The 26,762-nt window shown below is 37.5% G+C and overlaps 1 protein-coding gene across 1 annotated transcript in view; it reads right to left on the bottom strand.

Moving 5' to 3' along the window:
* The window catches only part of MED23 (mediator complex subunit 23), a 44,171-nt gene extending 28,696 nt beyond the window's left edge, over positions 1 to 15,475 (bottom strand). The window contains exons 1-10 of the mRNA XM_030316358.1: positions 15,258 to 15,475; positions 14,882 to 14,913; positions 14,632 to 14,719; positions 11,874 to 11,998; positions 10,752 to 10,863; positions 8,930 to 9,028; positions 8,228 to 8,329; positions 7,577 to 7,646; positions 5,988 to 6,100; positions 4,426 to 4,521 (exon numbers count right to left, since the gene is read on the bottom strand). Of these exons, the coding sequence (XP_030172218.1) occupies positions 4,426 to 4,521; positions 5,988 to 6,100; positions 7,577 to 7,646; positions 8,228 to 8,329; positions 8,930 to 9,028; positions 10,752 to 10,863; positions 11,874 to 11,998; positions 14,632 to 14,719; positions 14,882 to 14,913; positions 15,258 to 15,305 (885 nt within the window). The 5' untranslated portion in view covers positions 15,306 to 15,475. The remainder of the gene's footprint in view (positions 1 to 4,425; positions 4,522 to 5,987; positions 6,101 to 7,576; positions 7,647 to 8,227; positions 8,330 to 8,929; positions 9,029 to 10,751; positions 10,864 to 11,873; positions 11,999 to 14,631; positions 14,720 to 14,881; positions 14,914 to 15,257) is intronic.
* Between the last annotated feature and the right edge of the window lie 11,287 nt (positions 15,476 to 26,762).

The raw sequence follows: 26,762 nt of genomic DNA on the forward strand, positions 1-26,762 counted from the left end.
ACCACATTACAGGTTTACAAATAGCAATATTAACACCACCAGTTGGGACTACAGTACTTTCCCTCCAAATGTAATTATCATTATGAAGCAGAGCAAAGTGCAACAGACAACACTACGAACTATTTCTTAAATCAGCATGCAAAACTACTGTGTACAGGGCTTGAAATTCACTAGTTCTGCCAACCACCAACAACCTAAGGAATGTGTCAGACAACACAAATTTAGAGTGAAATCATTCAAAGTATACAAGAGTCAGAAAAATTTGTGAAAAGAAGTAAAGCCAGGATTTCCAGTAGGAATTTTTCATTACTGATGGGAATTTCCTTCTAGTTTGGAAACTAACCAATTTGTCATCTACTCCTCCATCCATGATGGTCTTCCATCAGTCTGCTTCGGGGAAAAAAGAGCAAACTAAATAAAATTGGTTTTTAGCACCTGAGTCATTTTGGAGTTTCCCTTTTTAGTATTAGCTGTGTGTCTTTAAAAAACCAGACTTTTACCTACATATTTTTAGGGTGTAGTAATAGTCATACAGTTAATGACTTAAAGAGGAAAACCAAAAATATTAAGATTTTGACAAAGTAAGAACAACTAGGAAATTTACAGTTAAAGCTGACGATCTTTCAATACATACCACAATTCAAATTCACCTCTAAGTTTTCTGTTAAGAATTAAATCAGCCTGGAATCTCTATGACATCTAATGCCCTGGTGTCTGAGTGTGCCAGAACATTTATCAGGATTAACTCTGTGTTTCCCAGGTGTTTTGATGAAAGCCAAGGATATTTCTCAAACCAAGTTTCAAGATAGGTTAGTTCCTCTGTTTATTTGCCAATTTTATTAATACAAAAAAAAAAAAAAAACAACCCTGTTGAAATATAAAATGATCTACGCTAACTACTTTAGAATAGTAAGTTTGGCTTTAGTTTTCATTACTAAAAAATAAGTACATTAAAATTAATACTCTCCACCATGTACATTATTTTACAAAGTGGAACAAATGAGAATTTGTAAAGCAGTTTAATGATCTGATAAAGATTATCAATCACTAGGCTATGATACTTCTGTAAGCCAATGGATGCTCTATGGCTATTCACAACATGCCTTCTGAAAGCTTCTGTAAATTTAATCCTTCGAGATCTAGGCATTTAGTTGAATTAGCTAGTTTATATCATATTTACATGAATATTTAGTTAAAACTTGTTTTAACATTAAGAATCTAAGTTCAATATTTTACCATTTCAATTTCTGCATGATAGCTCAAACTGTATTGGAAACTTATTTAAAATTTTCATCTTTGGTAAAAGCTAAAAAGGATGCACAAGGCATTAATAGAAATACTAACATTGACCTACACTCATGCCCCTGATTCTTTCTCACCACTATTTCAAGTGGCAAATGATAATGCTTTTCAGTCCAAGTAACCATATCCTAGATTAAGTGGTCCCTGACCCTTTTGATGTAACAGTTCTGGTACTGCTTTTGTGGCAAAATTTTAACATACTGTACTTAGGTGGGCTTAAGTTAATTTCAAACCATTATTTCAGTGCTAGAAATCAATTTTAGAGCAATACCTATTCAGGACAAGTTGGGAAGGAAAATCCCTTTGTACGTCATTTATCATATTCTCTGCCAATCAGCCCTATGCCAGTTAATACCACTTTCAATGGTGCCTTTCAAAGATAATTGAGTGATTGGTCTATCACTGTCTCAGGGTAGCCAGAGTTCACACACCACCACATAAGAACTTGAGGGTTGTATCTGTTATATAATGTTCTTCTTGGGCAGAAAGAACATGAAGCTGTGTGAACATAAAAAACAGGATTCTTCCACTGGGAACACTCCACCTTGCTGGTCACAGAACTGGGCTATTTATGACTTTTTGAATGTGACCAACTTTAGGATAAAATATAGCCCAATTCCTACTGGAAAATGCAATATGGACAGCTCTTAAAAAGTTTCAAGCTTTGAGTAAATTATTGCATTGCTAGAGAAAGGACAAGAAAGTACAGTGCAGGATATAGTTCTGTAATGATAAAAGATGTGATAAGATAACTTGTTTATTTTTAATCATATGCCTTATACTTTGTATTCTCACTTTCTACTCTACTTTCCAGGTGGTAAAATTAATATATCAAGTCAGTTCAGCATATATCTTCCATCTACAAGTCCATTCACTACAGAGTTTTGTACCAAACAATTACTGATGAATTGTGAACTTTTGACAATGTTTACAGTGGGACCAATACTAATAATGTTCTGTCAGCATTTCCATTATAAACTTTATTTTTTACGGATTTATGTCTTAGTCATAAACTTTTTTTAGGTTGAAACTTGTTATTAAAATAATCAAATCAGAAATACTCTTCTATGAATTGTTTTATCAATTTCTAGTCTGAGAAGAGCTGCATCCCAAGAGAAAAAAGCTAATGATAGCTAAGGCTATCTGGGGGAAGGTACTCGCAGCTCAAATGACCATGGGTACATTTATCCACCAAACTGTAAAAAAAAAAAAAATTGAGTCAAGTATGACTTAAAGTTCATTGCAAAAATTAGTTTTAAGACATAGCATGAAGCATTCTTTCAAAGTTGGCTGAATACTTACCTCTAACTCAAGTGAAAGCTGATCAGAAATAATGACTTGCTATTTAAGATGTTAAATTGACAGATTGTGTGAAGTGACTGTCAGGTACTGTAGTGTGAGGCAGTTCAGTTTCACATGAACATAGGCTTGTCCAAACAAGGAAACTTGGTAAATTTTTCAGAAGAAAAAACTTAAAATAATAAAAGAGATACTGCTACTAGGGTGAGGTTTGGCATGCAAAGTTTCAACACTGAGCAAGTTTTATGGCCAAGCTATATGTCCTTAAAAATAGGGCTTTATAAATGGAAGCACTGGCACAACCTTCACTATAGTATTGCAAACAGTAACGCTATTTTATGTAACCTAGACAAGAACGTCTTTTTAAAATCAAAAAGCTGGTCTATTTTAATATGTTGGGCTCAAAAATTTTTAACAAAAATAATTGGAACCACTATTTTGCTTAAAATCTCAAAGGTGAAAAGTCCTGGAACAGACTTGGGACTGTATAAGAGTTTGGTTCATAAAGTTTGGCCATAGTGTTTTTCTCCCACCACAGGTGAGCTTCAATTGCAAGGAGCCCACTCTAGGAGGAGGACACTTCTGGCAAAGACTGACAAAGAAGGGTGTTTGTCAAGCAGGTGTGGGGTCACCTAAGAGTGTGACATTTCTTAGTCAATCCCCATGTTTCCAAAAAAACCTTCCCTGCATAAAGTTTACCACTCCAACTTTTAAAATAACGTATCTCTAGTAAAGTGCTTTCCCTTTTTTTTGTTTTGTTTTTAATTTGTTTTTGTTTTAAGGCAAGCAATGTAAATAGTTTTATAGATGTATTTATTTATGTTTTAATAATCCGGAAAGATAAAGGCCACCACAAATCTTTCCATGTCTGAAAATTCCACAAGGCGAGCTTTAGCCCAAAAGAAAAAAAAAGAAAAAAAAAAAAGGAAAATGGAGTGGGAAGGAAAAACCACCCATCAAAAAGTGACAGGTGTTATTGTGTGCCAGGTGTTGTCTCTTTTTGTTAAAAAAAAAAAAAGGAAAAAAGAAAAAAGAAAAAAAAAAAAAGAATATAAAAAAACAAACACCAAAAACCAAAACCAAAAACAATCCACCAAAACAACTCTCATATCCCAAGAAGAAATTCGTTTTAGTGGCCTTGGTCTCAGCATGGTCCTGCCAATTTCAAGCCCCGACCATACATGTATTCTCTAAATGGAATCAGTGGCTACAAAGCGGCCAGCGTATCGTTAGTCACAATACAACAGTAAGGTTGTGAACATACTGAGCAATGTTCAAGGTCTAGAGCATTGGAGGATGGGCAGGACAAGACAGGACAGAACAAAAATAAAGGAAGAAAAAAAGAAAAGACAAAACAGTGACTATGAGGCCAGCCTCAAGGAACCCAGAGTCAGCACAAACCCTCCCACATGTTTAAACCACCAAAACAAACATACACCAAAAGGGGGGAAAAAATCAGCAGCCAGGCCACGCTGAAGATACCAAGGGTTTATAAAAATAGGCACCCAAACAACAAAAAGTCAAAAATTATGGTTAAGTCATGTGTAGGTTTCTCTGGCAAAAGGTATACTTGAAACTGGCCTTATAGAAAAAAAAAGCAATGCAAAATAAACCAACTTTTAAAATATCTCCTTTTAATTTAAACATTTTAAAGCAATATATAAATGATAGGAACAATTCATTGTTTAATAAACCACATATTAAAAAAAAAAAATCACCAAATAGTTCTTAACTGTTTTGCTCAGTTAGCTCTAGCAAAGAAAAGAGAAAAGAATAGTGCAGATTCTATGCAGAATTTACTAGGTTTCCAGCATAGTACAGTACCTGCTTATTTAAACCTAGCATATTGCAGACCATATCCCTGGAATAAGGCTGCTCCAATACATATCTCAACAAAGCAGTCTGTGGTTCAAACAGATCCTTTAAAGAAAATAAAAAAAATTATTGCTTCAAGATCAAAGTAAATGTTAATTCAAATAATTTGAAATTGGGATAAAAAAAATCCACTAAAGGCACTTGTTACCTTCATACAGTAGGCAGTATCTAGTGGAAAAAAATCATAGGATTTTAGTGCTTACAGTTAATCTGACCCCACCCCTCATTTGATAGGTGATAAAACTGAGATGAAGGGACTTGCCCAAGGTCATACAGAGGCTAAATTTTGAAATGACTTCAGTTACAGTCACATGAAAGTCTTAAGCATCACTGTAAGGAAAGAATCTTCTGCTCAGAATCTAACCAAAGGAATGGAGGCAGTTTCCAATCACTTTCATAGTGTTAATATAAACACTACTTCCAAATTTGGAGGAAAATGACTTGATAGTAAAGGGGTTAAGAGTGTAGATTCTGGAATCAGATTGTCTGAGTTCAAATACTGACTCTACCATTTCCTAAACAAGGGGCCTTAGCCAAACTGCTACCCCACTCTGTCTCAGTTGCATCATATGTATAATGGAGACACTAAGACGATAGTCGAGAATAAGGGTTATTGCAAAAAAGTTCTTAGAGTAGTGCTGGGCATACAGTAAGTGCATAATTTATTTATCTATTTTCAATATCATTGCTATCATGGTAACTATAAATTCCATGTAGTTTACCACTCTTTCACATTCCAAAGTTTGCTGACTAATAATATGCCGAGAACTCAGAATTGTGACCTTAGTTTCACTATTCACTCTCCTCACTTCTGAGTAAGTTTCCTAATTGCTCTGTACATCATTTTTGACACGAAACATTTACATGAAAAATATCTAGTCTTCCCCATACCCTGCTCTGTAACCATTTCAACCATACTATAATGAATCTATCAAATTTCAGTATAGTGTGTATCTGTATGTCATGCTTCATTTTATTGATACTTATAGATTTTTCTCCTTTGGGAATACTCTATTCCACTTTTGTCCTTTCCATCCCCTCTTTAAAAATCTAACAAAAGTCAGGGCACTGGCTGGCTCAGTCAGAAGAGCATGTGACTCTTGATCTTGGGGTTGTGAGTTCAAGCCCCATGTTGGGGTGTAGAGATTACTTTGAGAAACTTAAAAAATAAAATAAAAATCTAACAAAGGAGAGGTCACTCTTCAAATTTTAAGAACCACACAAATTCATTTTTGGTCCTCATTTTGTAAAGGAAGAATAAAAACAAGGATTCTACTTAAAGATTCAGTTTTCTTAGTCTATGTGCTTTGTCTACTGGAGCATAAACATCCACAATATCACAAACCACAGGGAATAATTGGATACTAGAATCACATGATAAACCACAAACCATTTTTCATTAAATATGTACTTCTTCAGCCTATGAAGAGAGAATTTAGCACAACACATCAAATAATCCAGGATGAAGGCTGTTAGATGGATCGAAAATTCCATTATATTTATCTACATACCTTATCATATGGCAAGAGGCCTTTCAAGGGAAAACGAAGAGTTGCAGGATCCAATTTCCACGAGTTACAAATGGCTCCCGAGTTATTTACAACTGGCAGAAGGCTGCAGCGGCCTGTATGTATTACAAAAAAAAATGTTTTTAAGTAAACATGAACACAGAAATGCCTGGTCCTTTGACCATTCTGTGAATATTTAATAAATATCTGGGCTGAATCAGACACTGATTGTAAAAAGCTTGTAGTTAAATTTCGGGAATTTTCTTTGATTATTTTTAGTCCAGATGGTCGAAGACCAATTGTACAGACATTCCAAATTCAAAAATGTTACATTTGTCCAAGTATCTAGGTTAGAGATAGGAAACTATAATCCGTGGGCCAGATGCAGCTTGCCGCCTGTTTTTGTAAAGTCTTACTGGAACACTGATGCTTTTGCACCACAATGACAGAGCTGAGTAGTTCCAACAGATTGAATGGCTCCTAAAGCCTAAAATATTTACTATATCACCATTTATAGAAAAAGTTTACAGATCTCTAGTCTAGGGTCAACATGATTCACTTTACACATGTTCCTAGAGGCCTTAGATGTAGCATATGACCATCAACTCAGATACCCGACTGCCTAATGAATACTGTCACTTGGATGTCCCACAGGCACCTCAAGCTTAACACATCTTAAGTTGAACTCATCATGCTTCTCAAATCTGCACCACTTCTAGAATTCATTAAATGATACCAATATCCACTCAGTTACAAAAGCTAGACGTCTGAGAACTATCTGTCTAGTGTCTGTTTGCTTTATTTTTGTATTTCCAATCTAGAATAGCACCTGACTCACAAGAAGTGCTGAAAATTTGGTCATCAACTAAATAATGGTCTATATACCCAAACACTGCTGCACACTGCACAAATTGCCAAATCACATGATTATTTTTAAAAGAAAATTTTGAGGGGTGCCTGGGTGGCTAAGTCAGTTAAATGTCCTACTCCTGATTTCAGCTTAGGTCATGATCTCAGGGTTGTGAGATCAAGTCCTGCATCAGGCTCAGTGCTGATAGTGGAGACTGCTTCAGATTCTCTTTCTCTGCCCCTCCCCTGCTCTCTCTCTTTTTCTCAAAAAGAACAATCTAAGGAAAAAATAAATAAAAAAATTCCGAGAGTCTAACAAAACATGAAAAAATGAAAAACAAAAGAAATGAAGTATAGAACAAAAGTGGAATTGGAATGGGCTGAAAGAACCTGATAGTCTTGTGTACTATGGCCTCAGAGGGACAGATCAGTTGAGACTTCTGGTTGCCTGGAGATCCCATGGGGCTTTACTAGCTCTAATAAAAGTTCCCTCTTTTCACCAGGAAAAACATCTTCTAGAATGATTCCACCTGAAACTTAGACCTAGTCCAGACACCTGTTTTTTTCCTCCCTACACTCAACACAAAAAGTACCTGAAAACAAGGAAATGGCTATTATTAAGCTTCTACAGAATTATCAAAATAACAAACCACTAGGACATGTGTAAGGTACATCTGCAAATTTTGTTCAGTAGCTGACTAAAAACCAGGTATTATTTAGTGTATTTTAAATTATAATCCTACCACAAATGGAGTTTATCCTTGCTGTGGGCCTGAAGGTATCCACAAAGTCTGATACCAAGTTTCCAAGTAACTAAAAACAAAACAAAAACAAGTACAAAAATAAAATCAAGACTGCTCTGAATATAACCATCGTTTATATAAAATGAGACAATATGTTAAGATTTAATACAATACCTAGCATATAAAAATGACTCAAAAGTTAGTCCTCTTATACTTCCTTACAAAGAATTACTTCCCAGTTCATCTGTCCCTGAATTAAGCCAAATCATACCACCATGTCCTTAGCTATTTGATGAAGCTGGTATATTTTAACACATGATATAGAAACTGTCTCAAGAAGATAGCAGAAAAATAAAACAAATACATTATAATGATAAAAAAAAGCACATTTTATCTCAGGATAAAAGTGACCATTTTGAAAATAAGCACACAAAAATTAGATTAATATAACGGGAGGGGTTGTGGGAGGGGGGATGGGCTAAATGGGTAAGGGCACTAAGGAATCTACTCTTGAAATCATTGTTGCACTATATGCTAACTAATTTGGATGTAAATTAAAAAAAATAAGTAAAAAAAACACACAAAAATTAGATTAATATAACTATTTTTGATTAAAATTTCTATTAAAAATATAGAAAATATCAGATTTACCCAGTGTGGAAGTTTTCCCTCAGGATATAGTTTCCTGATCTCTGTGACTGCAAAATAGGCTGGTAATAGACAGGCATTTCTTTCCAAGATATATGCTATAACCTAAGAAAAATAAAAGAGCAATGTTATTGTTCTTGATTAGTTCCACAGATAAGCCCTTTAAATGCAACAGTGGCAACAAGAACAAAGATATTAAAAGCAAAGATATGATATTATGGATTTAATGGGCTTACACTATAGCATAAAAGAATTCATTTATATGTGAAGAATCTCTCAAAATGAAGATTAATGGACAATGAAATGGATGTTAGTAAATAACCTTGCTTTAAATATTGGTAGCCTCTAAGAGGAAAGCAACAGATCAAAGTAACAACTCTTGCAACATTAGTTACTAAGCACAAAGATCTTTCAGTGGTCCACAGGCTATGGTCTTGTAACAGCTGAAAATACTTTAAGTCTATATTGTTTTCATAATTAAAAGCTATGACTTAATAAAAATTTTCATTAGAAATACAATAAAAGTAAAATACATTTTAATCATATCATAAAAATATAATAAACAGTAAAACTAGAAGTGATTTTTGTAGAAGTACCCAAATGGAACAGTTCACAAACTACCATATGTTTTAAAGGCACAGATCTATATAAACATAGACTTTTTTGAGATTATGATCAATGAATTGCAAACATGTCCTAAATTACCTCTCTTGCTGCTAGAAGCTGCTGTACAACAGCTGAGCTCACTGTATTGGGAATTGTCAAGATTTTCTCCAAAATCACTTTTAAGAGATCTCGAACACCCTGATATAAGAAAAAACTCATAGGTTAAAACTAAGTAGTGCCCCCTGTGCTAGTTAAAACACCTAAAAATTTCAAAATCACATAATCAGAAAAAAATGTTACCTTCAATGTCACATTTTCAATTTTTCTGAATCAGAGCTAACATTTAAGTCCCTAACATTAACCCAAGAGAAGAGTCATGTTGCAAAACAGAATTCTAAAGAATGTCCTACAATATGAATGAACAAAGAAAGTCACTTACAAATAAAAATCAGTCCACACTCTGCTAAGTTTTTCAGACCCTCACAACATTACTACACTTTCTATTGTTATGAGAATCCAAAAAGTTTAATTTGAGCTTACAAAAATATATTTAAATAGAACTCGAAAACACTCTGAGACATGGGCCATAATATTAAATTTTCTGGCAGGTGATCCCTTCTGCTTACTCGCTTTGTCGTATTCTAACTTTACTCCCCCTTCTCATCCATCACATACCTAATCACTCAAACTTATCCAATAAGGCTATTCTGTTAATTGGTCATCTCCTATCTATTACTAGTTGCCTTATTTCAGAGCAGAATCAGATATATAGAGAAAAAATTTCATTTAACATGCATTTATTGAGTATGAACTGTGTGATCAGTCTTGCAAAAAAGAGACAAAACATACACATGAAAGAAATTAAAAAAAAATTATAAGGCATCCTACAAATTAGAAAGCAAAAACTCCATCGCTTCTCAGCTTTTTGGCTAAGATCAAGTGAAGAAAGCAAAAACTCCAAGTAAACCTGCTAAGGAAAGTGAAGTGTAAGTAAAGAGAAAATTAAAAAAAGAAAGAAAGAAAGAAAAAAGTTTCTTAGAATTAATTTTGTATGAAGTCATGATTCAGATCAATAATTAAGCAGTTTAAGTCATTTCTGATTAGAGAAAATACAGATAATACAGATAAAGCCTAGGGTCAGACAATGGCAATCCTTTCAGAAAGGACAATAAAAAGGTAGTCTGAATGAAGGAGAATGGTGTTTGCAGCAAGGGAGACCCTGAGTTGTATTACGAGACACAGTGAGAGTGTGTGCTGTTATTCTGGGTCAAGAGAAGAGCGCTGAAGCATATGTGGTCAAAGGAGGTCAAAGTAGAGGTGAAACAGGGCTTGCTCCCTTTAGCAGCTGATGACTACATCCCTTCATGGTTTCACATGCCCCTGCTCTGTGCTCTTTCATTTGAAAGGGGCGCAACATTGTAAGATCTGTGACATGAAAAGGCAACAGAGTCTGCTGGTGACTTCCCTACTCATCATATATATTAGGACTGGAATTTTTAAGAATGCTGGGAGGAGAGGGGTGCCTGGGTGGCTCAGTCGGTTGAGAGTCCGACTTCGGCTCAGGTCATGATCTCATGGTCTGTGAGTTCGAGCCCCACGTCGAGCTCTGTGCTGACAGCTCAGAGCCTGGAGCCTGCTTCAGATTCTGTGTCTCCCTCTCTCTCTCTGGCCCTCCCCTGCTCATGCTCTGTCTCTCTCTCTGTCAAAAATAAATAATATTAAAAAAAATTTTTTTAAATAAAAAGAATGTTGGGAGGAGAGCAGAGAAGCTATGGGAAACACTGAGCAATTTTAAGTTCCTTTAGGAAATACAAAAAAAATAAATGCTTCCATTTCATTTATTCCATCTGAAATTAAGATCTACACACTAAAAATCAATCATGTCTGAAAGTGATTACTTTTTATAATTAGGAAAAAATACCTTGTAATCCACTCCCCCAATTATTTTCCGAACTAGTTTAAATGTTAAGGCCCAAAGCTGCGTTCTTTCCCATTCCAGTGTGTCAGAGTTTATCAGGGATTCACAAACCATCCTAGAAAATAAGAATATCCATTCCAGTTACACAACAGAATTTTTCAAATTCTCTAACAGCCAAAGTCTGTGTATTCTGTGTATTTATCATAGCATTTCTGAGAAAGGAACATTACTTTTCAAATGTACTTTAAAAAATTATGTACGTTACATTTTTTTCACTTAACTGAAAGACAGAACACAAAACAGAACACGATAATATTGTGTATATTCTTACTAGACAGAAATCTACCAGAAACTATAGATGAAATGCTTACCATCTATCAGTTTGCGGTAGATTGTATTTTTCCAAGATGGCTGAAACAAGATTTTCAATCCCACACACTCTTTTAAAGTGTGACACTGACACTACTCCCATGAAGAGGTGGGAGAAGGGTCTACACTCTCTTCCCTAAAATCTGGGCAGGCCTAAGATTATGGCAAAACGGGTGCTTATGACATCCAAGGCAAGGTAATGTAGCTTCTCTCTAGCCTTCTTTTGAATGCTTGTGTTGGGTGCCATCATGCTATGAGAAAGTCCAGATCACGAGGAGAGGGCATGTATAGATTCCAGATGATAGCCCCAGCTAAAGTCTCAGATGACAACCAGGCATCAACCACCAGACATGAATGGGGAAACCTTTGTGATAACTATAGCCATAGCTACCATCTGACTACAATCTCAAGATCCTGAGAAAAACTGCCTACTGAACTCAGTCAATCACTGCAACCATGAGTGTTAATAAGAGGATTATTATTGTTTTAAGTCACAATGTGTTCATGTAGTTCATTGTGCAGGAAAAGTTAAGTGATCCTAGCTCCTGAGTTGAAAGGCAAAGCCCGCCTGGTTTTGAGCTTTTATGTACACAATTCTAAGAATACTATATCCTAGAAACTAAAACCTGACATTTTATGAAGGATTACTTGTTGAGCCTAACCTCCTTTTTCATTCTTTTACTCTATTATAACAACCTGGATCAATTTCCAATATTAATAAAAAAACTCTTTGGATTGCTCTATCAGTAAACATACCTGGGTGGAAGGAGACCAGTCTCCACTGCCATCGCTAAGCAGTCATAAAGAAAAGAAATTCTTTTAGGACTATGCTGGCCATGAATAAATTTAACAATCCACTGGATGCACTGTTCATGAGATTCCTGGAAAATTAAAAACGATTATATTTTAGGTCCAAAGTGATATTTTATATATAGCCATATACATAGCTAACAAATAGCTACTATACCTGGGAGTATATCAAGACTATGAATGAAATACTCCACTATAAACATTCATGAATGAAAACAATTAAAAAAAAAAAGACAAAATGAAAAAATTCAGATTTAGTATTTCAGTCATATTAAGCTTAAAATCAATACAATTCTATAGATTAAATTCCCACTATTTTTATTACATGAGACTGCCAGAAGGAGTAAGATTTTCTTAGTATTTTCATGGTCAGTAGAAAGCGCTAACAAAGACTGTGTACTGTGTAAGAAATTGTAAGCAATGCCCTTAATGGCAGATATAAACATTCCTGTCATTGGAAGGGGGGGGGGGGAGGGGGGGTCCACTGTGAGTCAGTATATCAGCCTCATGAGAATTGTGTGAAACCTAATCCCTAAGAGCCTAATTATGAATCCAATGACATATCAAATTTCTAGACTTGTATAACCTGATACCAAAATGTAGTACCCATATCAGTTTGTCTTCTAGGATACCCTCAAGAGGGACCTACATGTCCTCCTCTTCTGCACTACTACTGTCCCTCAAACACACTTCTATTGTTGAAAATATAATGCTGATTTAGAAATATCTATTTTCTGGGGCGCCTGGGTGGCTCAGTCGGTTAAGCGGCCGACTTCGGCTCAGGTCATGATCTCGCAGTCTGTGAGTTCGAGCCCCGCGTCGGGCTCTGTGCTGACAGCTCAGAGCCTGGAGACTGTTTCAGATTCTGTGTCTCCCTCTCTCTGACCCTCCCCCGTTCATGCTCTGTCTCTGTCTCAAAAATAAATTAAAAAAAGAAAAGTTAAAAAAAAAATTCAAAAAAAAAAAAAAGAAATATCTATTTTCTTCCTGGCTCCCCCATTAGAATATAAACTTCTTGAACACACAGGCCATCCTTAACCCATAAAATGTTTAATAAATTATTTAAAAATTAAAATATGTTGAAAAGATGTTCGATATTAGAGAAATGCAAAATAAACCATGATGAGATATAATTTCTCCTGTTTTAGATTGGTAAACATCAAGAAACATTCATTAACACCCTACTGTGAGGCTGGGAACAGGTATGCTTATTCTCCCCTTGCCTGGTATGACCCTTAGGAAAAGCTATTAGGCAATCTGTATAAAAATTATAAATAGACATACCCTCTAACCTACCAATACTACTTTCAGGAATTTATTCTGCACAGTGTGCTATGCAGAATATTATTCATTTTAGTACTGTTTAAAGTATTGTTATTCATTTAGTATTGTTTAAATAACCTAAGAAATAACCTAAATGTCACTCAGTAGGAGACTGGTTAAATAAAGGAAGGTACAGTCATATAACGGATTATGCTACTGTATGAAAGGCAGAAGTAACTTTCAATGGATTAATGTAGAATTACTTTCAGAATTTAATAGTAAGAGGGAAAAAGGTGCTAATGAACAGTGTACACATTATATGAATGTTTTATAAAAATTGATTCTACATGTGTAAAATACTTCCAGAAGGCAACAAACTGGGGATACTGGCTGCTGACATGAAAAAGTAGGTGATTAAGTTAAGAAAGATAGAAGGCAGACTATTCGTAGGGTCCCCCTTTTTGGTACCTTTTGCATTTGGAGTCATATGAATATATTACCTATTAGAAACTAATTAAAACATTTTTTTTTTTAAATGAATATATGCCGGGGTGCCTGGGTGGCTCAGTCAGTTGAGCATCCGACTCTTGATTTTGGCTCAGGTCATGATCTCAGGGTCAAGTAATCAAGTTTAGCATCGGGCTGTGTGCTGAGCATGGAGCCTGCTTAAGACACTCTCTCTCTGTGTCTTTCTCCCCCTCTGTCCCTCTGCCCCTCTCCTCCTCTCAGGGTCTCTAATAAAAATTTAAAAAAATTAAAAAAAAGAGAATATATGCCATTAGTAACCCATGTTTGAGCAGCAAGTCTTATCACCAGTGGCTTAAATGGGAACGGTTCTCATTTTCCTACAAATAATGCACCATGAGAAGATAATACACTACTGGAACAGCAGCTCTTTAAGGATCACACATTTTGTCTTTTTCATGAACATATTTTCTGGTGACTGTTCTTTGTTACTAAGTTTTGCTGCTCCTTTCCTCGTTTTTATTGTAATATCTTAGTATCTTTATTATAGTATCCTTATTGTGGCATTTTTTTGTACCTTTACTATAGTATCTTTGATCATAGTATCTTTGTATCAATGCTTTATAGTCCTTTGTTGAGAAAATGAATGAAATTTGTATCTTTTACACTTCTACCACAGCTCTTTTCCCTTGCACCAAATAGATCAAAATAGGATGAAAATGGTTTTATATAATCTAACATGGGGGAGATTTTTAAAGACATCTCACACTGTGCTGTTATCAACTTGACTTCTCAGTACTGGTTCTCCACTAGAAGAATACAAATGGAAACAAATGGAAGCCCGAATATACAAATAAAAAATATTGACAAACTTATTTCTCCCTTTCCAGAAATACCTTAACAGCAACAACAAAATAATGTAAAAAAGAAGGCATCAAAAATCATCAGCTGAATGTCACAAAAATGCAGTGCTCACCTGAGAAAGACCACCCCAAAACTGTCTGAAGGCCCCCAAACAGCTAATTAGTTTTGTTTTTTCATCTTCAGGGGTGTCCATAAACATTCTAAAACACAAAAGTCAGATTATTTGCTACTAGTTCTAAAACGGTAATTCAACATAACCAGAATCTTATGGATCTTATATATCTCCAAGACAAACCAAAGTAAAATCTTACAAAAATACACTCATGTAAAAACACAAAAATCTGCCATGCATATATACTCACCCAGGAAAAGCCTCTTCTATAATTTCCGTTTTCTGTAAAAAACGAAAAGTAAACGATGTAAAACAAACAAAAGAAGAAGAAAAAAGGAGGGACCTCCTCGAGAAAAACACTACAATGTAACACAGGACAAATCAACTCAATCAGAGACACACACAAAATAACAATCCCGGCCTGGTCTGTCACGAAGGGTATTGTGGATTTCAAAGGCGACTTTGAAGTTGACAGCTGTTGGAGATTCCTAAACCCTTGCGGACATGCACGGTGTCACAACAAAGGAGAGGAAGGGGACAGGTTGCCTGGACCGGGTTCCTTGAGTCAGCCACCGAGTGTCCCCCTCGCCCGGCCACTGCCCTTTATCCCTGGTGGCTCCACTCACCACCACGTCCTCAAAAATGCTCTGCAGTTGCGTCTCCATTTGGACCATCGCCTCTGCCTTCCTAGGACGCCCAGCGAGCGGCCCGGGTTAGACCCGAGCTCCGGGAATTGAGGGGCAGAGGGGCGAAGACGCCCGCCGGAAACCTGGGCTCTCAGGAGTCGCTTTCTCTAGCGCTCAGCGGAAAGGCTCCCCTTTCGAGGCCCAGCAAACCGCAGGAGTCTGCCCGGAAGCCCGGAAGTGCCGGGTGCGTGCGGATTATGAAACCTGCAGAAACCAGAGACCCAGCCAAATGTTCCGCCGGTGGAGAAGGGCGGCCTGCGAGCCAGACGAGAGCGCCCCCAAGTGGAGCTTTGAACCTAAGTACCCCCGAGGCGTCGTCGGCTGCAGGTCGCCACCTCCCGGCTGGAGCGGGAGATGCTTCCGGCTCAGATGCTTCTGCCTCCTGGGAAGGAAAAAAGCTTGGAGCCCAGGGAATGGCAGCCAGGGAGAAATGCTCCCTCCTGCAACCTAGGTGAAACATGACGTCTGTCACCTGCTGACTTTCTGGAGGCTGGATGTTGAAACCACACCTTTCTTGACGACAGGGACCATACCTTCTCAAGTACGGTAACTTCAGTGCCTTGCATAGTGCGTGACACATAGCAGGCTTTCAAAAAGGTTGAAAAAATAAATGAACGCATTATTACTGATTTTTAATTAGAATAATCAAATATAATATCTACCATTTTTAGTTATAATCATATAAAATAATAAATGTTATTTATTACCTATTACTGAATACCTAGCCTCTTTGGTGAGGGTAGCAGTGGAGAAGGGTTGGCAAATAGGAAGGCTGATCTACTGGCATGGTCAAATCAGTGGCTAAGTGCACTGTGAGGTGTGCCCCTCACTCACCACTTTATTTTTTCAAGCATCAGTTTGACATATTCCTGGAAGCCTGCCCTCCTCAGTTAAGCTGATTTAGGGTCTCTTCTTTATCTTCATTTAACACCTTGGTGCATAAGTAGTGGAGTACTTCATTTATGAAATATTTGTTCACCCTTTGCTCAGAGCTAGACACAATGTTAGGTACTTAATGAATCATAATGCAGTAATCAATTTTGTAAAATATCCAAGCTAGAAGGACAGACAGAGTTATTTTGTGCGCTAAACAGACTATCTTATTTGGACTATCTTTGATCAGATGCACCTTTTCTTAAGTTTGTTTGGGGTGAGGAGGGCAGAGACAAGGAGAAGGGTGGACAGAGAGAATCCCAAGCAGGTTCCCGCTGTCAGCCTGTCAGCACAGCCAATGCAGGACTTGATGTCAAGAACCTTGAGATCATGACCTGACCCGAAATCAAGAGTCGGACCCTTAACCGATCTGAGCCACCCAGATGGCCCCAGATACACTTTTAAGACAGTTTTCAGTTACTGTCTAGGCAGACTTCCAGGCTTTCACTCTGTTTCCAAATGAGTGTGTTCTTAGCCAATGCTTTGAAATCTCAATATTGGCAGGGCTTGTATAGTTAAAAAGGAAGAATGGTCAATAAAGAATTATATTTTTTTTTAAACAAATACAAATTTTAATTTTTAAACATGCTTGCTGATGTTCCATCCATTGAATAAACATTGACCATCTATTCCATACCTTCATGTGTTTCCCTCTGATATTAATCTCTTCATTTGATGTGTAATCTTAAACAATGAAATACATACATTTTGCATGTACAGATCCATGAATCTTGACAAATGTTTACACTGGTCTAACTGCCAATTCAGTGAAGAGATGGAGTATATTTATCACACAGGAAGTTCCTGGGTTCCTTTGCAGCCAAACCCCCAAACACTGTTGTTAACTTATGTAACCATGAATTACTTGGCATGTGCTTGAAGTTTATATAACGGAATCACACAGTATGTATTCTTTGTGCCTAGCTTCTTTCACATAACTGATATTTTGAGAACCATCCTGTATGTTCAATCTGTAGTATACTACAGATTATTTATCAATTCACCTGTTAGGAGGCATTTAGATTATTCTCAGTTTTGAATAATTTGATTAAAGTTGCTATAAAACATTCTTGAGCAAGTCTTCAAGCAGACATATGTTATCTTTTCTCTTAGGTAAATGCCTAGGAACACAATTTTGGGGTCATATGGGAAGTAATGTTTAATTTTATAATAAATTGCCAAACAGTTCCCCAAAATGGTTTTTACCATTTTTATATTCTAATACTACAAATGTGTGAGGGTTCCAACTGTTATGCCAGTATCATATTGTCTCAATTGCTGTAGCTTATTAGCAAGTCTCAAAATAGGGTAGCCTAAGTTCTCCAGTTTTATTATTTTTTCAAGCTTATTTCGGTATTCTAGGTCCTTTGCTCATTTCTTTTTTATTTTTTTTGTTGAGAGACAGAGGGGGGAAGAGAAAGGGGGGGGGGAGAGAGAGAGTATCTTAAGCAGGCTTCATGCTCAGCGAGGAGCCAGAGGAGGGCCTGGAACCCAGGATCCTTGGATCATGACCTGAACCTAATCAAGAGTGGATGCTCAATGGACTGAGCCATCCAGGAACCCCAAATATATTATTCATTTCTCATTCGAATTTAAAAAAAATAAATTTTAATTATTATTTTTGAGAGAGAGAGAGGTGCATGCATGTGAGTGGGGGAAAAGGCAGAAGGAGGGAGAGAGAAAATCTCAATATAGGCTCTGTGCCCAGCACTCCCAAAGCGGGGCTCTATCTCTGGACCCTGGGATCATGGTCTGAGCGGAAACCAAGAGTTGGTTGCTTTACCAACTGAGCCACTCAGGCGCCCCTATGTCTTTGCATTTCCATATAAATTTTAGAATCAGCTTCTCAATTTGACAAAAAAAAAAAAAACAACCTAGAATTTTTATTGGGATTAAATTGAATCTATAGAATAATTTGGGGATAATTGATACCTAAATAATATTGAGTCTTTTAGTGCCAAAACACAGGGATCTCTCCATTTATTTAGGTCTTTTACTTTTTCAGCAGTATTTAATGATACCAGTCCTCAGTGACAGAGTGGTTTGTTAATTCTGTATGCCATAACCAAGAGTCAGTCCATTCAATTAAAATATTCCTCTAAATCCTTAGCTTGAAATTTCTATAAAATGGCATATAATTTCCTTAGCAGAAAATGTCAAATCACTAAACATTCACTAGAAGGGGGGAAAAAAAAGCGACCTGAATCTACATATATATTGTAGTTACACACACACTCACTCACTCACTCCAAGACAAATGGACTCGTGCATTAGATAGCCTAGGTTCACATCCTGACACATCCCACTTAACTAAACAAGTAGCAAACCCCTTAATTTCTTGAAGCTTCAATTTACTATCTGCAAAACACCTAAGTCCTGTGGCTAAGAAAAGTGAATGTGTTCAAAGGATTCAGTCTAGCATCAGGCATATGGTAAGCTATCAAGCATCAATAGCTCTTGGGAATTTATGCGCTTTTTAGAACTCCTTCACTCCAAGATGGCTGGGACCATTAGCAGTGTTCAAGTTGTGTAGGAAAACTATAATATAAATTTAAAAGATGGGAGAGCTGCTTGGGTAACTCAGTCAGTTAAGTGTCCGGCTCTTGGTTTTCGATCGGGTCACGATCTCACAGTTTTGTGGGTTGGAGCCTGTATCTGGCTCTGCACTGTCAGTGCGGAATCCCTGCTAGGGATTCTCTGTCTCCCTCTCTCTGTGACCCTCCACCATTCATACTGTCTCTGTCTCTCTCAAAATAAATAAATAAACTTAAAAGAAAGGTGGGAGCAAATCCTTATCTCATGGATAAGACCTTTGGTGGAGACATTGAATCTTTGCTTAATGCATGGATAGTTAAAGAGGAAATTATCCTGTTGTTATAAGACTGGAAGGATATCACTGGAGAGCTGTTCTGGGAAATTTTATAAAGGAACATCATCTAACCATCTCATTGTAGGTTTTTGTGATGTAATGCAGGAGTGGGGACAGAAGACAGTGTGCAGTAATGAGGATTATATGATCCTCAATAGGAAAAGAATTTAACTTTGACCAAAAAGAGATCTGGCCTTTGCCCTTGAATTCTGAAGGATAATGTTTAATCCCTTTGAATGTCATGCCTGATAGAAGTGTTTTGGTTTTCCTGGGGCCTTGGGTACCCCAAACAGTCTGACAGTGTGATTTGGAGTGAGGAAGGTTGGCTCATGAGGTCAACCTCTGGAGGCACTGGAGGTTGAGTTTGGCTACATGGGTGTCAGCCATACCTGCATGATGGATCCCCAATAATCTCTGGACACTGGGCTCAAGCAAACTTTACTGGTCAGTAATGTTTCATGTATGTTGTCATGTATGATGCCAGGAAAGTAATGCTGTCCACAACTTCATGGGAGGAGAACAACTGGAACTTCCCTGGACCCTGTGCTATGTGCCTTTTTCCCCTTGGCTGATCTCCATCTGTATCTTTTAGTTATAATAAACCATACCCATGGGTATAACAGTCTTTCTAGAAAATTATCAAACCTAAGTGTTGTCTTAGGGACTCCCAAACTGGAATGGGTGTCAAAGTGAGGATAATCCTTGATGACTGCTCTTTTTAACTACACACACCACAATTCCACTTCTCTGGGCAGGAAAGAAGGGAGGAGGAGAAGGGAGAAAGCCTGGGAGGGGAGGGAAGGAAGAAGGGAAGGAGGGAGGAAGAGAAGAAGGGAGGAAGGGAAGAAAGAAAACGTCAACCACTATCTATCTGTATAGACATGTGTTCGCATGTATCAGGAGAAGTATGGAAGTATTTTGCCTCTGATGGGCAAAATAATTGCCCCCCAAGGATTTCCATGTCCCAATCCCCAGAGCCTGAAAAGATGTTAGATTTCATGGCACAGGGGAATTAAAGTGCATATGGAATTAAGATTGCTAATCACCTGACCATAAACAAGGGGGATTACCCTGGATTATCTGAATAGATCCAATGTATCAAAAGGATCCTTAAAAGTAGAAGAGGGAGTTGGAGAATCAGAAGATGTGACTAAGAAGAATAGTCAAAGCGATGTGAGATTTCTGGCTTAGAATATGCAGAAAGGGAACCATTAGCCAAGGACTGTGAGTGGCTTCCAGAAGCTAGAAAAGTTAATGAACCTGATTCTCCCCTGAGAAGCCTCCAGAAGGGAACCCAGCTCTGTTGACACTTTGGTTTTAGCCAGTGAGACCTGTATCATACTTGTAACAAACAGAACTTTAAAATAAATTTGTGTTGTACTAAGCCACTAAGTTTGTGGCAATTTGCTACAGCAGCCACAGAAAACTAATCTAAATGCCTAACTGTCAATATTGGCTACCTAAAGAGATAGAAGAGATTGACTATTATTTTAAAGTGAACTTATAAAAATAGAGTAGAGACTTCTTTCCTAGAAGGTAGTCTCTTCACTTTCGATGCTAAAGATTTCAACATGTATTTCCCTAAAGAATTCAACCTTATTAGGTCCAAAACCTAATCTTTCTAGAACACTAGACATTTCTGGTGCCCCTCTCTGCAAGGGCATCCCTCTTCTACTAGTTTAGAATTGGTTTCTAAGTTCAGAGGTGCTGCTGTCATATTTCTCAAACCCCAACACCTCCCTGTTTCCATTGGTTTCATTGAGCTTGTCACTCGCTCTAGGAATGCGACAGCCATACCTACGAGGTGCCTCTATTTTCATCTCTCCCCATTCCAGTCTACTCTATTCTCCAGATCCAGGTAAATATTCTGAAAGCACATCTTCCATCATGTAACTCTTTGACTTTAGATCCTTCTTTGGCTTTTCCTTTCCTACAGACTCACAGTTTAAATTTCTCCAATCCCAGCGACTTCTTTTTTCTTTCTTTTGAAAGAATGGATTTTTAACTCCAAATGTATCATTTTCTAAATCATACCACACAGATTTCACAGCCTAAAGGATTTTGATTTTTATCATTTATTTTTGCCATGTAAAAACGTCATTTTTCCTGGATCATTTTATTTGGTATAGAGATGATTTGATTCAAACAGTACTTTGACTCATGCTAGTAGTGTTCATTGTGTGTCCAGAATTAAGACTTTAATTTTCTGGTTAAACACCCATGAAATCAATTTATAATACTATTAATATAATTCTTAACTCCTTTTTGCTGTTATTATTTTTCAAAATACTATCTGTAAATATTTTAAAAAATGAAAATTCTCCAAAGCTTATGTTAAAAAATAAGTTTTCAACCAAGCTCCTCCTCATCTTTAACTTCCCTTTCTCAGAAGTTAGTCACTTGCAATTCTTTTTCTAAATATCATGCTTCATTGCAACTATTTCTTGCTGTTTCAGTTTTAGATATTATATTTCAACTTGTTACCATGAAAGACAAACATTTAGTGTTCTTGGACACGCCTCACATTTCCTCCTTCTCCAACCTACTCATATATCAGAATTTGTTTGTGTAAATAATTGCAGACCATTCATACTGTTTCTGACTCTGTAGCTATTATTTACAACTTAACAACACAGTGCATTGTGATTGCGTTTCCTTTTCTGTACAATTTTTTGTTTTGTATTTGGAGTAATAATTGTCTTGTGGGGTTTTTTTTTTTTGGTTTTTCTTCTTTGCTTAGTTTTGGATGTGACTATTGCTAATTCATCCAGAAAACCTCTGCCTGAGATGTAAATCTCCTCTCAGTAACTAGACACGTAAGGTATTTATAAACTCATCTCCTGTTAGGGACATCCTCCTGGATCCTCTGCCTGTCTGGATGGCTGTTGTCGTACCTGCCACACAACTACTGTGTATGTGTGTGTGTTGGGGGAGGGGACAGATAGCATCCTGGTGATTCTCTTTCGCCTTCTCTACATAACATCTTCCGTGTGCTCAGCTTCATGACTTCCTCTTCCTCAGTATACTCCCTCGTTTGGAAGATGGAGGAGAGCAGATCTCCGTTAGCTTCCTCAAAAAACTATTCCTTTTCCCCGAAACTTTTATTTTGAAAACTTTAAAACATGGAGAAAATTTGAAGAATTTTTCAATCAACACATATTTTTAAACATTTTGCCACATTTACTATTTATCTGTCTCTTCCTCTCTCACTTTTCTCTGCCCCTCTCCCTCTCTTCCACCAATCTAATTATCTCTCTGTGAACCATTTGAGAATTATTTACAGACTCATAACTTCAAACTGAAATATTTCACCATGTGCCTTCTGAAAGTCATGCATGTAGGACCCAAATTTTCTAGCCACAATACACTCATCACACTCAGGATATATACATCAATATAATACTATTACCTGGAATGCATCCATACTCACATTTTCCTCCATTATTTCCATACTGTCCTTCAATGATCTTTTTTTTTTTCCATTTTATTCTTCCAGGATCCAATCAGGTGATCTCATCTTGCATTTAGTTGTTAGATTTCTGTAGCCTCCTTTCAAAATATAGTTCTGTAACCCCTCCCTGTCCCCACCTCATAAAATTGACATTTTTTAATATTCCAGGTAAATAGTTTTGCAGAATGTCCTTCAATTGGTTTTGTCTCATTTCTCATGCCATGTTGGTCCTGTGTCTCCTTTAAAGGTTTTCTACAAGGTTTAGCTCTTTGCCTGATGTAAGCTACAGAGAAAGCAAATACACACATATCCATATGCATTACACATATTCACAAATTCAAGTTTGTGCATAATTTCAAGTGGCTCACTGACCTTCCCTTGAAGCCTACACATGCAGGTGCCCAAAACCTGGGCAAAGGACTGTTCTCTAAACATAAATGGCATGGGTGATGGGACTTATGATCCTGCTACTCAGCAATAGTGCTTGAGTTACTTTTTAAGTCAGATAATGTTTATTAGAAAGTTACCTCTTAAGTTATGGCATTATTTGTTTCCCTAAAATTTCATATGTTGAAGTCCTAGTACTGTAGAATAGGACTGTATTTGGAAACAGAGTCTTTTAAAAAGGTAATGAGTTAAAATGAGGTCAATAGGGTAGGCCCTAACCAATATGGCTAGTGTCCTTTGAAGGAGAGAAGATTGGGATGCAGACAGAGATATCAGACAGGTGCATGCACAGAGAGCCAGCCATGCAAAGTCATAGAGAGAATGTGGTCATCTGTAAGCCAAGGAGAGGGGCCTTAGGAGAAGCCAGCTCTGCATCAACTTGATCTTGGACTTCCAGCTTCCAGACTTGTGAGAAATACATTTCTGTAGTTTTAAGCACCCAATCTGGGGTATTTTGTCATGGCAGTCCTAGCAAACTAATGTTGATACCTTTCTGAATTCTCTGAGAAAATTAAAAAAAAAAATTAACATTTTATTTATTTTTGAGAGACAGAGTGTGAGCAAAAGAGGGTCAGAGAGAGAGAGGGAGACACAGAATCTGAAGCAGACCCCAGGCTCTGAGCTGTCAGCACAGAGTCCAACACGGGGCTCACACCCACGAACCGTTAGATCATGACCTGAGCTAAAGTCTGATGCTTAATCAACTGAGTCACGCAGGTACCCTGTCTCTGAGAAAATTTCAATTATTTCCTCCTCCATTCCCGTAACACTTCATTAATGCAACTAAGATAGCACATATCACACTTATTATGGTTAAAATGTCTCTTCTACCAGACAGAAGATCTTTAGAGTAGATGCTAAACATTCTTGCATCACCTGGCATAAAATCTAGGGCTTGATGGTGCTCAGTTGTTATTTCTTACTCTGAATTAAATGAAAGCATCCAAAGGGCTTTTATTTCATGGGCAAGTCTTACCTCTGAAGTGATAGCTATTTCTGAAATGCTATAGATGTAGGAAAAGATGTGGATCACATACAAAGTTATATCTAATAAAGTTATCATAATTTATTATAATTTGGTTTATTAGACATTTATGAGAGTGGGCTTAGACCTCCCAGGTTGTTTCTGAAACCATTAATGATTTACTTAACAAGTGTCTATTGAATGTCTTCTAGGTGCTGGCCATTGTGACAGATAATGGACCAAATGGCAAGCCAAAACTGCATGGAGCTGACATGCCAGAGAGATTCCAGAGTTTTGGGAAATAATTCAATTCCTTCCAGGCTTCAGAGAAGTAGAACAAACCCACAGCCTATACGTTCATAGACCTTGGATAGCCTTGGAGAACTCAGGTAGTATGATAGCCCTCTAGTTTTAGGATGTCTTTCTGGAGATGTCTCTAGAACTTCAGTCACAAATGAGGTCCACTTGAGAACATTGAAAACACGAAGAGCCTACTAAAGCTTGGAAAATTTTTGGAAGTAAAATTATTTCTGAATTTTGAAGTGAATAGGAAAGAGTCTTAGAATTCTGACATTACTGGGCCATATTTCTGCACTTGAGACAAAGTAAGAGAATAGTGTTCCAGGACCTAGAGACGACCTTAGAAATGTTGATTATTCAGTAGAAAATAATTGCAATGCTTTAGGAGGCATCAGACCAGCTTCCTGACTTCTGAATCACAACAGGTGGTAATTGGTGGTTCAAATGACAGGCTGGTGCATGTTCTCTGGGTAAGTACGTTAGTGGCTGGGTAAGTAAGTGGCAGTCTTTGAAACTTGGGAGAATTTAGGGGTAGATTAGGGATTAGCAATACTGTAAAGGTCCAGTTAGTAAATATTTTAAACATTGTGAGCCAAAAAGCAAAACTAAAGATATTATGTAGTTATGTATATAAAATCAGAGATGTGTGCATGTTTATATACTAAGTTAAATAAATTTTTGCAATTTTTTATTGATAAAATTCAAAACACAATAATTATAGAGAAAATGTTTTATTTACCCGAGGTTCAAAATTACTGTTCCCTATCTCTAACTTGATTATAAATGTTCAACTGTGTTTATTGGCAATGAGATTTTATGTGTTTTATGTTGGAAAATGTCATTTCACACACATAGTACTGCAAAATTTTGATCTCAAGCTATGGGAATTGATTTTACTTTATTATAGTCATCGTTTGGATGTCTAGTAACACAGACACTTTATTTATTTACTTATATTTCAGTTTTGAGAACTTGGGTCCTGAGGCCCACGCTGAGCTTTTGACCTTCAGGTAAAATGTTGCCTTCCAGCCCTGGTTCAGCATTGCTAACACCAGTCCCACCGGGACTGCCAGTCCTGGAATTAGCTCCAATACGGGATCTTCACTGGCCAAAGACTAGCATCTGCCTTTCCTATACTAAGGAACTGCCTATCAGGGTAGCTTTTTGCTTGCTAGGCATGCTCGTCAACCTCTCTGTAGGTTTTTTTTGCCTTTTCCTTAAAAGAGGCCCTCCTTGAAGTTGGCCACCTGCCCCTCTGTTATTGTGTTATTTGAAGTCTTTCAACTTTAACGGACTCCTTCCTACTGCTGGGCCTGAGCCCAGTATCTGCCTCAACTTCACCACCTCCCTCAGTGTATCCAGTTTCTCTGGGCCTTCCCAGTCTGGCTTGTCCAACTACCACCAAAGCTCTAGTGCTGGAACCAGGAAGGACAGGTTTATGAGCCTTAAGGAAGTTGATGTTGGCATGTCCCGGGGGCTTTCCCAAGACAGCAGCATACTTGCTGTTTTTTTCTTTGACTTTAGAAAAGTTCTCAGTATTCTGTGGGCACAAGGACCTTGTAGAGTGTGAGAAATATTTATGATTGGTAGGAGATGTAATGATCGCTGCCTTTGAGAGCATAAGTGTTCTAGGCCATTAAGTATTACAGTCAGCACAGGGAAGCTTTCAGAGAACCCAGAAGGTGCAGATTGTTCTAGTTTTTACAAGGGTAAAGAATACAGTGGCTTACAAGGTTCAAGTAACTTAGAGAGTAATAGGATCAGATCCAGGTGACTGTACAGTGTATTCCAAAGTCAAGTTGCAGGAAGGTGTGGATTTGTCCAGAGTCCAATGCTCAGGTGAACTGTAGGAATAAGTTTTTCTTTTTAATGTTTATTATTTTTGAGGAGAGAGAGAGACAGAGACAGAGCATGAGTGGGGGCGGGGAGAGAGAGAGGGAGGCGCAGAGTCTGAAGCAGGCTCAGGCACTGAGCTATCAGCACAGAGCCTGACATGGGGCTCAAATCATGAACAGTGAGATGATGACCTGAGCCATAATTGGATGCTTAACCAACTGAGCCACCCAGGTGCCCCTGTGGGAATAAGTTTTAAGACTTGAGACACTCAAAAAATGTTGGGGTTAGGGTTCATTTAGGGGAATTGCTAATAGCAGAAAATATGACTAGAGACTGGACAACTAACGTCTCTACTACTCCTGCGTGTAAGTGTCTCAGGTAAATTCCCTGAGGTTTACTCACCTCAGGATCTGAAGGACTAAGATATTTTTCCATTAATTTAGTAATTTTGAGATAATTTGAGATCACCTTAAAATGTAGAATTTGGTGTTAAGAGGTCAACCAGTAAGTGAGACAGGCAAGACTTTATCAGAGGCCGCTTGACTTTCTTATCTGGTGTTTTTGTGTTCTCAGGGTTGAAAAAAGATAGAGGATGAGGTTAGAAGCAGAGAGGAAGGAAGTTTGGGCAGTGGGAGGAGGTAATGA

The sequence above is a fragment of the Lynx canadensis genome, chromosome B2 (assembly GCF_007474595.2).
Source record: "Lynx canadensis isolate LIC74 chromosome B2, mLynCan4.pri.v2, whole genome shotgun sequence".
NCBI lineage: Eukaryota > Metazoa > Chordata > Mammalia > Carnivora > Felidae > Lynx > Lynx canadensis.